Source organism: Rhinolophus hipposideros, assembly GCF_964194185.1.
Source record: "Rhinolophus hipposideros genome assembly, chromosome: 7".
NCBI lineage: Eukaryota > Metazoa > Chordata > Mammalia > Chiroptera > Rhinolophidae > Rhinolophus > Rhinolophus hipposideros.
In genome coordinates this window covers 72351572-72366221 of record NC_138053.1, presented here as the reverse complement: position 1 = coordinate 72366221, position 14650 = coordinate 72351572, and the positions used below count along the sequence as shown (strand labels likewise).

At 40.9% G+C, this 14650-nt stretch overlaps 1 protein-coding gene across 2 annotated transcripts in view; it reads right to left on the bottom strand.

The window, feature by feature from the left end:
- The window catches only part of SELENOP (selenoprotein P), a 44940-nt gene extending 37001 nt beyond the window's left edge, over window positions 1–7939 (bottom strand). Inside the window, exon 1 of one of the 2 annotated variants that reach the window (XM_081052876.1) lies at window positions 7845–7939. In XM_081052876.1, coding sequence (XP_080909002.1) covers window positions 7845–7927 — 83 coding nt within the window. In that variant the 5' untranslated portion in view covers window positions 7928–7939. Of the gene's footprint in view, window positions 1–5200; window positions 5313–7844 lie in introns of those variants that run through there. The other variant, XM_081052874.1, reaches the window with a different exon arrangement.
- Window positions 7940–14650: the final 6711 nt, after the last annotated feature.

The window sequence follows — 14650 nt, the reverse complement described above, 5'->3', positions numbered from 1 at the left end:
GAAATTTGTACCTCTTAGTCACTCATTTACTTATAAAATTTTGTCATCTGACAGTATTCAGTTCAAAGAAGGTAAACAACTGTACAACAACTTTACTTAGAAGTTAAGCATCAGTTAATTTATCAGTAATCAATGAAGAAGAACTTAATTTACCATTATTAGAATCCCAGCTCTGTTCCACAGTTGGGTGTGGTGGAGGGAAACAAAGCAATACAAACTAATATACTCTCAGAGCATTTAAAGTGCAGAACACAAAATACAGAAAGATATACAGAAAAATGTTTAAAATAATAAGCACTAAATCGTACAGTAAATCTTAAAATGTCACAAAAACTCAAGGATGAGAGAAATCATTTTTAGAGTATGTATTTTTTAATGTAAGAGTAACCATTATAGGAATAAAATTATAATCTCTAATTTCAAAGGGTGAGAACTTCAAAATCATGGTTTTAGAGTGGACATAGGAATGGGTGTGACTGAGTACAATTTCTATAGAGAAAAGGAAATATCTAAAGGAAATGTGACAAAATGTTAATATTTGTTCATTCAATAGGTATTTCTATTTATTATTTTCTGGATTTTAAAAATATTTTACAATTAATTTTTTTTTGAAGAATAATCTTTTAATGCTTTTCATTGATCACATATACCATGGTCACTGAACCTTCACTAAGTAAAGAAGCTGAACTAGTAAAACTCAGTTTTGCCTTGGTCAGGCCTCACCTTCTACAGAAACAGAAGTAGATGTGTTCCTTTCTGTTTCTGTAAGGGAAGCGTCCCTGTAAGCATGTGAACTTGGAACATATGAGTCAGACTCATAGGAACCGTCCTGTCTGTTTCACTAGGTCACAGTGACCTCCACGTTCTAGTTTGAGATTATCACTTAGATTCTTCTGGAAAAGTAGTCTTTCAAAATCCCTTCTGAGTCTCTGTCAGTCTATGTTTATCATTTTCATGGTCTAATTGGGCAATTTTCATAAATTGATATATAATATGTCTGCATGATTACAGTTAAGCTTTATAGCTGTTGTAAAGATAGATTATCACTGTCTGGCCATAGGTGTGTATGTTTGTTTTGAGGGACTATAATAATGCTTTAACAGCAGTCTAAGCCCTTCAATTTGCAAAAAAATCAGGGCCAGAGAAATCCATTTTATTGCCTAAGTTCCTACAACTAATACCCTGTTTCCCCGAAAATAAGACCTAGGCAGACAATCAGCTCTAATGCATCTTTTGGAGGAAAAATTAATATAAGACCTGGTCTTATATTATATTACATAAGACCTGGTATCTGGTATATTATGTTATGTTATATTATATTATATTATATTATATTATATTATATTATATTATATTATATTATATTATACCCGGTCTTATTTTACTATGTCTTATTTCACTATATGTTAATTTTTGCTCCAAAAAACGCATTAGAGCTGATTGTCCAGCTAGGTCTCATTTTCGGGGAAACACAGTAAGTGACAAAGCTGGAAATCAAATTTTGGACCCATCACTATCATCATTCCATGAGATAATGCTACCTTCCTAAGATATTACAGAATGAAACGTTATCTGTGAAGATCTCATTAGTATCAGTCACTAAGTTATCATAATTTATAGTCACCTGACCTAACTCCAGTACAGTAGCATAAGAGGAAGGCATGTGGCATTAGAGGCCATGATGCTGGGGGGTATTCATGTCCAACCTGTGACTGTCCAATGCAGCTCCTTGGAACTTCAGCAAAAATACTCTTGCATGATTCCAAGGCGTGAAGAGTTTAAAGCATACATGCTTGTTGACATCACAATCTTAACAAAAGCCTTAATCTTGCTAACGTGGTCAGGCACACCCCATTGGAATAATCAAAATTGCCCGGGTCATCTGCTGTTGGGTTAAAGAACCACTAGACTGGGGAGGACCTTGAGAAGTCACAAAGGACATCTAGGTATCATAGCACATCTCGAGGGTTAATGTGCACATGACTCACACAGGGATCTTATTAAAATGCAGATTCTGGTTAAACAGGTTTGGGGAGGGGCCTGAAATTCTGTAGTTTTTCTTAATTTTTAAAAATTTTTTCAATGGCAGTTGACATACATATTATATTAGTTTCTGGTGTACAACATAGTGATTACACATTCACATGACTTATGAAGTGATGATCCTGGCAAGTCTCGTACCCCCCTGACACCATATACAGTTATTACAATATTAATGACTTATTCTCTGTGCTTTACTTTACATCCCCATGACTGTTTTTATAACTGATAATTTATACTTCTTAATCTCTTCACTTTTTTCACCCAGCCCCCTAACCCCCATCCCATTTGGAAACCATCCATTTGTTCTCTGTATCTATGAGTTTGTTTGTTTGTTTGCCTTGTTTCTTGGATTCCACATATAAGACCGGGTCTTATATTAATTTTTGCTCCAAAAGATGCATTAGAGCTGATTGTCCACCTAGGTCTTATTTTGGGGGAAACACGGTACAATATATAAATGTATCAACATGCTGTACACCTTAAACTTATACAGTGTTATGTGTCAATTATATCTCAATATAAATAAATAAATGTGCTTTGGTGAAGTAAGTGCTCCGCGAGTAATAATTTTATTAAGAAGATAAAAGTTTAAAGGGAAGGAATAGATAGATCCTAATAATATCTCCACTGAACTTGAAAAGCCTCAGCAACTGTACTTTAGGAGACAACCCACATTTCATTCTTTACCTGCCCCCAGTGAGTCTAATATCAGAGAGAGGGCGGGTGGGCAGGCTTCTCAGGGCCTCAGCCAAAATGCGCCACAGTTCATTTTGTTTTTCCGTGGCAGGTACCTGTGGTTGTTCCTGGGAGAACACTGCTATGACGATTAATGACAATGTTACACTTGTTACAAAATAAGGAATTTCCCCCAAATGGTCTTTCAATTCCCCTAAACTTATCAAGTGCTCTCTTTGCTACCATCTACCCTAACGTAAGCCAGAAACCGAGTCCAGTTGTTAATATTACACAACAGTGATCTTAATAATCTTACAAGAAAAACAAAATATGTACAGATTTGATCTAATGGAGTACACATAATAGTACACACATACTATGTGTTATAAGGTTTTATACTTTACATTGTGCCTTTGTATATATATAATTTGATTCTCTAACTTATCTGTAACTTGCTTATTGTTAGTGCCTAAGGAATGAATCCACATTACCCTTAATAGATAGCCAAATAATTTGTAAATGTATTTTGTTATAAAATATGATGCTTGTATATTAGAACAGACACTGTAGTTGCCTTTGCTTCTTTTGGTTACTACTCCCTGTTTCATTTAGGTATTCATACTGCCTCATGGAGTCTCCATACTTAGAGCAGGAGTTCTCATTCTGGCCCATTTTGCCCCCACCTCAAGGACATTTGCCAGTGTCTGGAGACATTTTCAGTTGTCACATTTGGGATAGAGGTGCTTCTGGCCACTCGTGGGCAGAGACGAGGGATGCTGCTAAACATCCTGTAATGCACAGGATTGCCCCTCATATCAAAGAATTATCTGGTGCAAAATGTCACTATTGCTGAGGGTAAGAAACTGACATAAAGAGACATTAACTCCACTGCTGTTTCCATTAGTGGGGGCACGTGGTTCAAGCCTAGCTGAAAAATCGCAATCCTATCTCCTTGCAGGAGTAATGAGTTCGGGGTGAAAACAGAACCATTAATGATCAGTGCACTTGAAGAAGATATTTCCTGAGGATTTCTGGGAGAGAGAAGCTTGCTCACTCAAAGACAGAGATTTTGAAAGTGACTCCTGATGGTTCACCTTCCAGCCAAGATGGAGTAGCAGGGACCAGTTTTACCCTCTTACTGGAAATAACTGAAAAAATGTAAAATATACATATATATTATCTACACACATATATATATATAACATATATATAGTATATACACACATATATATAATATTATATATATAAAACAATATATATAATATATAAATATATATATACATATATATAATATATAAAAATATATATACATATATATAAAACAATGGTTTTAAGATGTTGTGTATCAGGTTGTACAGGATAGTAATCCCCGAGAGAGAAAAATTGGGGGATAAAATAAACAGTATCAGTGAACTGTGGAACAACTTTAAACAATCTCATTATACGTTATTGGATTAACTGGGATAAGGGTAGGGATAGCAAAATTTTTGAAGAAATAATGGCTGAAATTTTTCCATATTTGATTTAAAAAACAAACAAACAGAAACTCAAACTCAAGATCCAAGAATCTCAATGAGCCCCAAGCACAAGAAGAAAAGAGGAAAAAGAAACTTACCATTAAAGTACAAATAATTTAAGTCAATGGTGGAAATGTGTATTTTTCCCTTAAAAGAGGTCTGTATGAAGTTTTGAAGACCCTGTCTTAAATGATCTGCTTTTCTACTATGAATCAGTATTACAATCGGAATTGATTTCTGTTTTAGTAAAACTCAAAACTAGCTTGGATACGTGAATAGATCTCATTGTTCTGCTAATATATTATTCATCTTGGTCACAGGTTCAGGCCAGATTAAGTTCAAAAGGTAGCCAACACTCCTGTACCCATTAAATTATCTGTTTCACCACAGCCACAAATTCTGCACTTCTTTAACGAATATGTTTAGGGGCTTGCTTCCCATCCCATTCTTCATTTAAATGTACTCAAGGCCCAGATAGTCTACATTTTTGTTTGTTTGTTTTTACTTAATTGTGTCCAAGCTCTATATCTTCATGTCCAAAATTTCCTTTCAAGCACTGCCTCCTTCCCCTCCCACAATAAACACCCGCTACTGCCCAAGCGCATAAGAAGCTTCCAAGAATCAACTGATAAAACAGAGAACTGGAAATTTTCACCAGTCTGCTAGCACCACTGCCACTCTTGGCCCCGTTCCATCTAGTGATTGCTTGTCCTCTGCTCTGAGTTATAGTTCCAAGTTCAACTCTTTTATTTCACAGGCCCCAACCCACCCTCTGCACCCAACCATTTTTTTTTTTCTGCAAAAGCTTGAAACCCGTCTCTTCTTTGATAATTAAGAGAAAGCCACTCAAGTGATCTTATCCAAAAAAGTGAAACAAATGTCTATGCAAAGGTGATTTTCTGTCTCTGTCAGTAAATATGGAATTTGCTCTCTTAATATTTTAAAATTCTTCTTCAGCCACTTACCCCATTATTCAGAATCTCCTTCATACTAAGAAAGCTGAAAGAATTCCAACAGACATTTTTCTGTAGGTGGGAGAAATCACATTGCTTTTGTTTGTTCATTTTAATAAATGATGATCATTATTAGACATCAAGACCTTCTAACAGATCCCACTTCCAAGGAATCCCAAACCCTGTAAGTCCTCCTGGTTCCCACAAAACTCTTAACATAAACGGGTCAACAGTGCTCTCCAACTCACCCTACCTGGACTCCCTATTCTCCCCCTCCCAGCTCAGGACCTGTCTGCAAGGAGTTGTTCTACTTGTGCCACAAAGCCTGAGTTCAGATGCTCATACTTTGAAACTCTTTCTTTGCCTTTCTGAGTGCGACTGAAGAACAAAAGCTAGGGAGGAGGCACTCCAGAAAGTGAAAGTTTCACATGTAGATCTTAAAAAGATTTCCATCCCACTAAACAAGTCCTTTACAAGCTACCAATTAGAAAAACTGTCAGTACCTCTAGCACCTAGCCCATTACCTAGCATATAGTAGGCACTCATTCAATATTGAATGAATCAATGAATGAATCTATGCATTTCCATGTGTCTCTGACTTCAGCAAATGTCATCATGAATTTTGATCGCTTAGTATATTATACTTCTATATTTGCACTTTAACAGGAACCTTCCAAAATCTTAAGGCAAAAGAAAACACGTGTATTATTGCTCTGAAATGCTATGGTTACGCTATTAATAGCACTCAACACTGATCACTTTTGCTGTCTGAGACTGTACTAGTCAGGGTCATTAATGCTAGTATCTACAACAACAGCCCTAAAATTTCAGAGGCTTAATATAGCTGTTTTATTTCTAGTCCGTTTCATGTTCTGATGCTGATTGGGTGACTCTCCCAGGTAGATTTCTTCTAAGCTTTGACTCAGGGATTCAGTTTCCTTCCATCCGTGGCTCTGTCTCCTAGAAAGGAGAGGGAGAGAATAGAAGATCTAGGAAATGCTAGTGACCCGTGTCACTTCTACTAATGTTCTGTTGGCCAGAGGTAGTTGTATGGTCCCACCTAGATGCAAGAGCATGGAGAAACATGGTTTTCTTGTGTACTCAGGAACTGAATGTATATGGTTTAGTGAACACATTGCACTCTCTTTGCCAGAGGGGCTGAAGGAGAATTTCATGTGGGGGGCGAAGACCCTAACATCGTCACCTTTCCCCTATTTTCCCTATGCACTTCTCAGTGTAGATTCATCACACATATCCACTCAGTCACTTAGAAATGAAAGCTTTTGCTATAATCTGAAAAATTATAGTAAGCACTTTATACAAGTAGGGTTATCCCGTGTAAACAATCTGGTTTTAAAGTCCAGGGAGTATATTGCTTATCAGATAACACTGTCTAGAGATTTAGTAACTATTTTCTATTGATGGTACAAGTGATAGCAATGATTTATCTGCCTGATCTCTGGCCTTAACCCTTTCCATCTCAAAACTCTCCCCACCAAATCCTGCTACCCTTCCCCCAGTTTCACTCTGCTCAAGTTCCCAGCTCTTCTGGGGGAAGTAAAGTCATTTCTACAGCCCAGATCAAGCCAAAATGAGTTTTTTCTGCAAGTCAAAATTTTGGGTGCTAATTCAAACCGATAGGCATTCCTTCACCTTTTACTCATATTCGTTATGCACATTCCTCCTCTCCATATCTGGATGAATAATTCTTTTCTTACCTATCACCCACTACAGCTCTGCACCACTAAGTGTCACAACCAACAGCGTCCACTGAAGCAAGTGTCCCTTATCTTTAGATCCTCAGTGCTTACTGGATGGTCTCCTGATCAGCTGTTGCCACTGACCTTCTCGCCATCTTCAGACATTTCCAGAAAGAAGAGGATTCTGTTGACAAATTCTCTTTCTCCACTTCCCAATTAGCTGCTTATATCCAGGGCCTCTCTCACCCCCAAGTCAGTGATCTAAGCACCTTGGGGAAACCCAAAGGGGTTGTCAGCAGGAAGAGCAGTGAATCAGCAGAGAATCTACTGTTTGCTAGACATGGTTCTAAGTGCTTTAAATGGATTATGTCAAGGAATTCTCAGAATGCCAAAGGACTATTATAATCTCCGTTTTACAGAAACTGAAAGTTAAATAACTTTCCCAAGACACACACTAATAGTTGGTGGAGCAGGCATCTAAGCCCAGCTTTGGACAGTGGGGTGAGTGGCTGCTACAAAAGGAGAGAAACAGGACTCTGGAGGATATTTGTTCCTCTATTTCAATGACGGAGGATTTTGCAAAGATAACTGTAGGCAGGAAAACGTGAGTGCTCTGCTTCTCCGCCTCCTCGCCCGCCCTCCTTTTCTTCCTCCTGATCCCCTAACTGCCGGGTGTCTGATGTTCTCAGGCAGAGGCTCCCTGCCTTTCCCCCCTCTGGCAGGCCCAGCTAGACTTCCACGGCCTCTTCTACTCTCAATAGCTATGTGGGTTAACTCAAGTCAAAGGGAAAAAGAGAAGACAGCTGTGTTTTGGCATTTAGTCCAAACAGCATTCTTCCATCCAATTTTTCTGTTACTAAAACTCGTACCTTAAACCTCCAATTTTAAAAAACATGTATCACATACAGAGTCATGAGAAGGGAAATTAGCAAGCCTTAAACTATCAACATGCTTACTCTGGTGACTTGCTGAGGAACCTCAGGAGACAAACTGCAGACGGGTTCACGAACTCTTTCCTTGGGAACACGGAGTCCTCCATTGTGGTCACGTCTGAGACGAGGAGGAGCTGCAGCTCTCCCCACATCCAGCGGCCGGAAATGAAAGCTGAAAGCCAGCAGGCCTGCTGAATGCCCTTAGCACCCGCACCGGCCCCATTCCTATTCTTGGGGAGGCTTACTTGTTTGTTGAACAATGTGTACATCCTGTATTGTTTGCCAACACTTGGGGCCCCTTTCCCCTCCATCCCAGCCAGAGCACTTTTCCATAACACACATTTAAAAAGCAATCTTAGGTGAAAGGAAGCACAGCAGCTGCTGAAAACGAAGTCAGACTGAGTCTATGTTCCCAACAGACCTTTCTGATTTTTTTGTCTCAGTTGCTTTGCAGAAAGGACTTTGTAAACGCCATCTCCCCAATTTTTCAGGGGCTCAGGCGTGGGAGGGGTGTTGCCAAACCGTGTGTTGACTTGTCCTTTCCCTTTACCTTGAAGAATTGATGTTCAGGGAGGGTCAACCGCTTGCTTTCTATCTCAACGAAATGATTTCGTTTCAAATTCTTAGAAAACTCAAGTCAGATTCATGGTGTCTTTATCACATTTTATCCATGTATTTGCTGGCATTGTTAAAAATCAACAGATCTTTTCTGACCAAAAACAATCCTTTTCACACTTTTATTTGATTAAGAATGTATTTCAATTTGTTCTAACAATCCAAGTGGCATTTCATTTTGAAACTGAACAACATTTAGGGTAACATTTCTTGCCTGCTCTCAATGGACAGGTGCTCTCATGGGGGTCAGTGAACTGGCAAGCTCCCCAGGTTCTTGGGACCTGCTGTCTGAGAGTCAGCCACCACAGAACAGGGGTGACCAATGCGTGGGTGCCAGGAGCCCTGCCACCCCCATCTGAGATTGAAACGTGCACCCATCTCCTCATTTACTCTCATTATAGTGGAGACTTACTGAGATGAGAAGGAAATAATCTAACACAGTAGAGGATCCATACAAGTCACATAGTTTATCATTGTTTTCAATGTTTAAAATCACACACACACACACACACACACACACATCTGATATTTACTCTATTGCCAAACACACAGAGCTGTGACTTAGGTTTCATAATTTAAGTAGCTGATTTATGTACTGTTGTTTCATGGTTTATCATGTTTTGTGCAATTTTGCCCCATCTGAGATGACAGGACTTTATGAGTTGGCATGGCAATGGGATGGGGGGTGAAGTGCATGGGGGGTGACCTTCCTGCTGACCACTATGTTACTTGCAAACATGAGATCAGGTTGCTGATTATCTCCAATCAGGGTCTGCATCTCTGCAGGGTCTGCATTTGGTTCAGAGGCTACTGTTGCATACGAGCCATGTGTAAGGATTGTGATTTCTAGATTATTTTTGAATTGTCATCGATCTTCATTATAAAAGACAATCATTCTTCTTTATGGCTGCGTAACACTCCATTGTATAAATGTACCACAGTTTCTTAATCCAGTCGTCTACCGATGGGCATTTCGGTTGTTTCCATGTCTTGGCTATTGTGTATAGTGCTGCAATAAACATAGGGGTGCATACATTTTTTTGAATTAGAGTTTTGGATTTTTGCAGATAGATACCTCGGAGTGGAATTACTGGATCATAAAGTAGTTCCATTTTCAGATTTTTGAGATACCTCCATACTGTTTTCCATAGTGGCTGCACCAATCTGCAATCCCACCAACAAAAAGATTTTGTAGGATACCCGATGGACACTTGTCTCATTAGGGAGACCACCTCAGGGATGATGTAGATGCCTGGTCACTGCACTGTACACTTGAAGCTGAAGCTGAACAATAATGAATGTCACCTACAATTTTATATATATATATATTTACAAGAAGCAGGGTACAGCATTAGGAATAGAGGCAGTGGAAATGTAATGGCTGTGTGCGATGTCAGAGGGGTAGTGGATGGGGGAGGGGAGTTGTCACTGTGTGAGGGATATAAAGGATAAATGTCTAACTATTACATTGTTTTATGCACCTGAAACTAATTTTTAAAATGTTAAAAAGAAAAAAAAAGACAATCACTATCAGGACCACGATTCTAAGCTAGCTCTAGTCTTTCTTACACTCTCCAAAAGCCCCTGACTTGTGCTTTGCCAGAAAGGAGCTGTAGCTCACCATTTTTGTGTCTGCAGCACCTTGCTTGTGCCTGGCACATGGCAGGTACTGTAGTGGATTTTGTCCATTTGCCCCTCCAGACCTGCTCTCCCTGCCCCTGCTCTGTGACTGCATCATAAGGGGTGCCTTACCTTTGATGCCCACAGTGGAAAGCACTGGCAGGAGACTGCAGAGAGGGAAGAGGTGGACCTCAGAGACCAGGCTTTGCTTAGGCAGTGGCCACGGCCTCTGCTGAAGGCCACAACCACTATCAGGGGGCCTCTCCTTTGGCTGCAACTTTCACTAAATCTCAGTGGTGATTACTTCCTCCCTGTGCCCTTCAAGCCTAGACTATAAAGGCTGCTAGCCTCACATCCTTTGTTCCTTTCCATTTATTAAGTCCCTGCCTTTATAAATACTCTCCATTAAATTCTGTTTACTCACCCTTTTGGCAAAATCTCTCTCACGTGCTTTATGATAGAACCCTAACCAATGAGATGCCCCACCTTGAGGAAAGGGAGAGAGGTATCCTTTACCTTCTCTGGAAAAGGAGGTGCCCAAAAGCCAAGGACAAAGCTCTGGATAAAGGGTCAGCTGTGAGCTGCTAGTGACCACCACTCCCAGGAGTGGGGGTGGGGAGAGGGCTCCAGCCAGCACAGGGAGTCTTGGGGGGGAGCACCAACAGCATCTACTACACAGAGTATTTGCAAAGTTGGGAGGCATGTTCTCACCCGTATGATGTGTGTGTGTGTGTATGTGTGTGTGTAAATTTCTTGAGATAGTTCTCAGTGATCCCAAAGCCCACTAGGAAAATGGGGCTGGGATAATCAAGCATAACCTTTTTCCCTGCTCTTGTTACCTTTTTATTTACTTTACATATAGGATTTCCAGGGAAAATTATAACTGAACAAAGAGTTATCTATTTTTTAATTTAAAACAAAAAAGATTGAAAACCACTGATGCACTATGGAATGTAAGTGCCTAATGTCAGGGTGCTTGTCTGTCTTGTTCACTGGGAACCCCAAAGACTGGAGGAGGGTAGGTACAGAGCAGGCCTTTGATAAATATCTGTTGGGAAAAAAAGGATGAAGTCAATTAGCCCATTTAATCCTCACAACAGCCTCATAAGAAAGACGAGACACATATTTTTCTCCCACACTTACATACGGTAGGAGGAAACAACTTCAGAGATGACCAAATGCAGGTTGCCTGTGCCCACTTAGGGAGTTTGGTAGCAGTGGTATATAAGAGTAAATATGCCTACATGTGGGTCCTGTGATATATTTATGCCCTTTCTCCCTACCCATGTTAAAAGGTTCCCAGAAACGAATAAATAGCAAAAATGACTTAGAAAGTTCAATTATTTTATGCATTAGAAGATTAACAAGTCTCAAGTTAGTAACTTGGTATAAACTTAAAATAAAAATCTCTCATCCAACTTGAAGGCACCCTCATGGACAAATGTGGAGTCAACATAAGAAATACCCCACCTTGTAGAGAATTTTTATGTGTTTATTTAAGCCAAAGTGACGACAATTGCCAAGAAGCAAAATTTCAACAGATTAAGAGAATACTCTGGAGAATGGCAGTTTGGCAGCTTATTTTACACATTAGAATCAAAGGAGGAGACATAAGGAAGGCTACATGGAATCATTCTGTGGTAGATTAAGGGGGAGGGAAAGAGCAAAGCAGGGACATCTGTGAGACTGGATAAAAAGGAAAATGGAGAGACACATACTTCTTTTACATCGATGGATCCATGATAGTTAACATTTACAACACATAAAGATGGTATTCAGGGAACAAGATAACAATGAGGGGTTCTGTGATCTCGTGTTCTATGGGTGTGCACTGAGAGGTCAGGAAAAGGGGATTACTCTGACATTCCAAGGGTATGTTATCTTAGATGCCAAAAGACAATAGACAGGCTTACTTAAGGTAAAGACTGACCTTTGTCAAGGAAGCTTCTAGGACGTGACTACCTGCCATGACCTGCTTTTAGTTAGGAATTTTTATTTTCGGACCACTCTGTGTGGTTCATGTCAGTCTCTGAGTTTGTAGGGCCACTGTGCTGGCCTCCCCTGAGCTTGTCAGGTTTAGTATGTGGCCCCTTTTCTGTCCACAGTGGGAACAGATGTCACTCTCTTCACCTCCTTCACTGGGTCTGGGACACAGGTCCCCTCATCACAGTGCTGTGACTTCTTTTACCAGATCCTGTTGGTCTGATGGATTTCCTCTTTTCTCTGTACCCTTTCTTCTGCCCTCAGATTTCCAAACATTTAAGATCCACAATCTACCCTCAGGATGTCCACTCCCTACCCCGGTGAGATGTGCTGAGCCAACCACTTAAGCTCCAGACTCAGCACAGCTTCTGTTTCCTCTAGGCATCATTTTTCTGCTTCCTGTGCTTCCTCTTCCTCAGACCACAGAGAAGGAGGAAGCAGAGCCTGGGGGCAAGCTGAAAACAGGAAGTGGATGGGCACAGGTCTCAGTCTGTGGTGGAAGAAACCAGGAGTCAGTCCAGGGAAAACAACCTTAATGAGCTAAGCACCAAGCCATTACTTTCAGATCCCTCAGGGGCCTGGGCCATCTGCCTCATGTATAATCCAGAAGATAACCGAGTGGGGGTAGGGAGTGGATCTGACACCTCCTCCTTTCCTGGGGACCTCACAGGCTCTCCTCCTCTTCCTCCCAGTACTCATGTTACTCACTCCCAAAGCAGACGGATGCCTACCTGGTGTGTGATTTCAGAGGAATCAGAAAACCCTCCTCGCCAGAAACCCCACCAGCTAGAGGTCCCTTTGGTTTAATTATCTTCCTTCACAGAGCCTATTATTAAAAAGGAGAAAGTAATTAACAGGCAACCACATGGTGCTTCAATGGCAGAAGTACAGACAAAGGTAGGCTTTGGATCTAATGAGTGAGGCAAATAGGAAAATTGGGCCTTTTGTTCCTTGCTCAAGAAGAACAAAGAAAGGAAGAGTTCTTGTCAAATTAGCAATCACATGTGCTAATATCAAATTCCCCATAAAAACATGAAAACCCTTGAAGTGTTCCATCATTTAAGGAGTTCCATGCTCACACCACAGAGGAAAACAAAACATGACTAACACAGCAGCGTCATCGGTCTGACTTATTTCATCACGTCAATTCCTTCCTAGCAGCTAGTATATCCACCAGGTTGGGGCATGTGGGAGACGGGGAAAGAGGTCACTGGGAAATACGGGTTCGGTAAACATGTCTCCCAGTTCATCTGGGACAATCGTGACCTCAAATATTCTATTAGAGGCCCCACTGCACACTGAAGCTGGTCAGAATGTGTGTTTTAATTTTTAGCTAAGAAAGCCTTGGGAAGGCAATGTTTTTCTTTCTGTCAGGAAAACTGCTTTGAATATTGTCTCTGCCATCTATTAGCTAGGTAACTGGGCAACTCAAGCTCTCTGAGCAACAATTTTCTCTTGAGCAAATGTGATAATGCTAGCTGACTAACAGGATGGTGAGGAATTAATCAAGTTAGATAATCTACCCAAAGCTGTTATTAAAATGCCTGGGACTTTAACAGACCTTCAGCAAATGGTAGCTTTTATTGTTATTTGGGTGTTCAGAGAGCAACCCATAGGCATGGGACACAGGTTTTAGGAAAAGGTTCTACTGCAGGAGTTGTATAGATGGATGCAGAAAGGCTCAGATATAAGTAAGCCCCCTGTAAGGCCTGGAAAAGTCCAGGTGACAAGGCCAGGAGTGCTGGGAGGAGTGGGAAAGAGGGCCTTGTTAGTACAGGAACCCTCCAAATAGCAGAAGATTCTGGCTCCCAGTGGCAAGTAGAAGAATCCATTTGGGTAGAGTCCAGAGCTCAATCCTTTCCTTCCTTTCCCACCTACACCCTGCCCCTGACATTGCCGACACCCCTGTGAAGAGTCCAGAAGCCTGGGAGATGTCAAGTCAAGGCTAGGTGCGTTAAAAGGGAGGAGAAGAGGGCCATGGGAAGGGCGTGTACTGGAGAGGTAGATCTGCAGTGAGAGCTCAGAACAGGGCCTCCAGCACAGGACAAAAGGGGCAGCTCTCACTCCACCAACTAGAGCCAAAAGGCAATGATCCCTGGAGACAAGGTCAGACTTTGCCCACCTTGCCTCAAGCACATGTCATTCATCTACGTGTGTAGTTTATCAGAGTCCAGGCTCTCCACTGTTTAATCTTCACCTCACCCAGGAGCTTACTGATGCAATTTCTTCTTCCTCCGTTTGTCTAGAATCAGGGGACACCAGAACCTTGGCATGGCAGGGAGGCTTAGATGTGACCAAGTCCCTCACCTTGTAGAGGAGGACACTGTTGTTCTAGAAGCTTAGGAGACTTATCCAGTCACACACCTAAGTGATGGCACAGCCCAGACTTGAATGTATTTTATTCTACTTCACTAGAATAATGAATTAGAATAATGGTCCCAGGGAAATGTGACCATCTCACAGTGTCCTGCAGGGAACACAGTGTGGAGTCAGGCAGGCCTGGGCTCAAATACAGGCTCTGACAGCTGAATGATTTAAACTTCAGAGAACCTCAGCCCCATCATCATAAATTAATCTACATGGGTTACCTTGAGGATGAAATGAGACAGTAT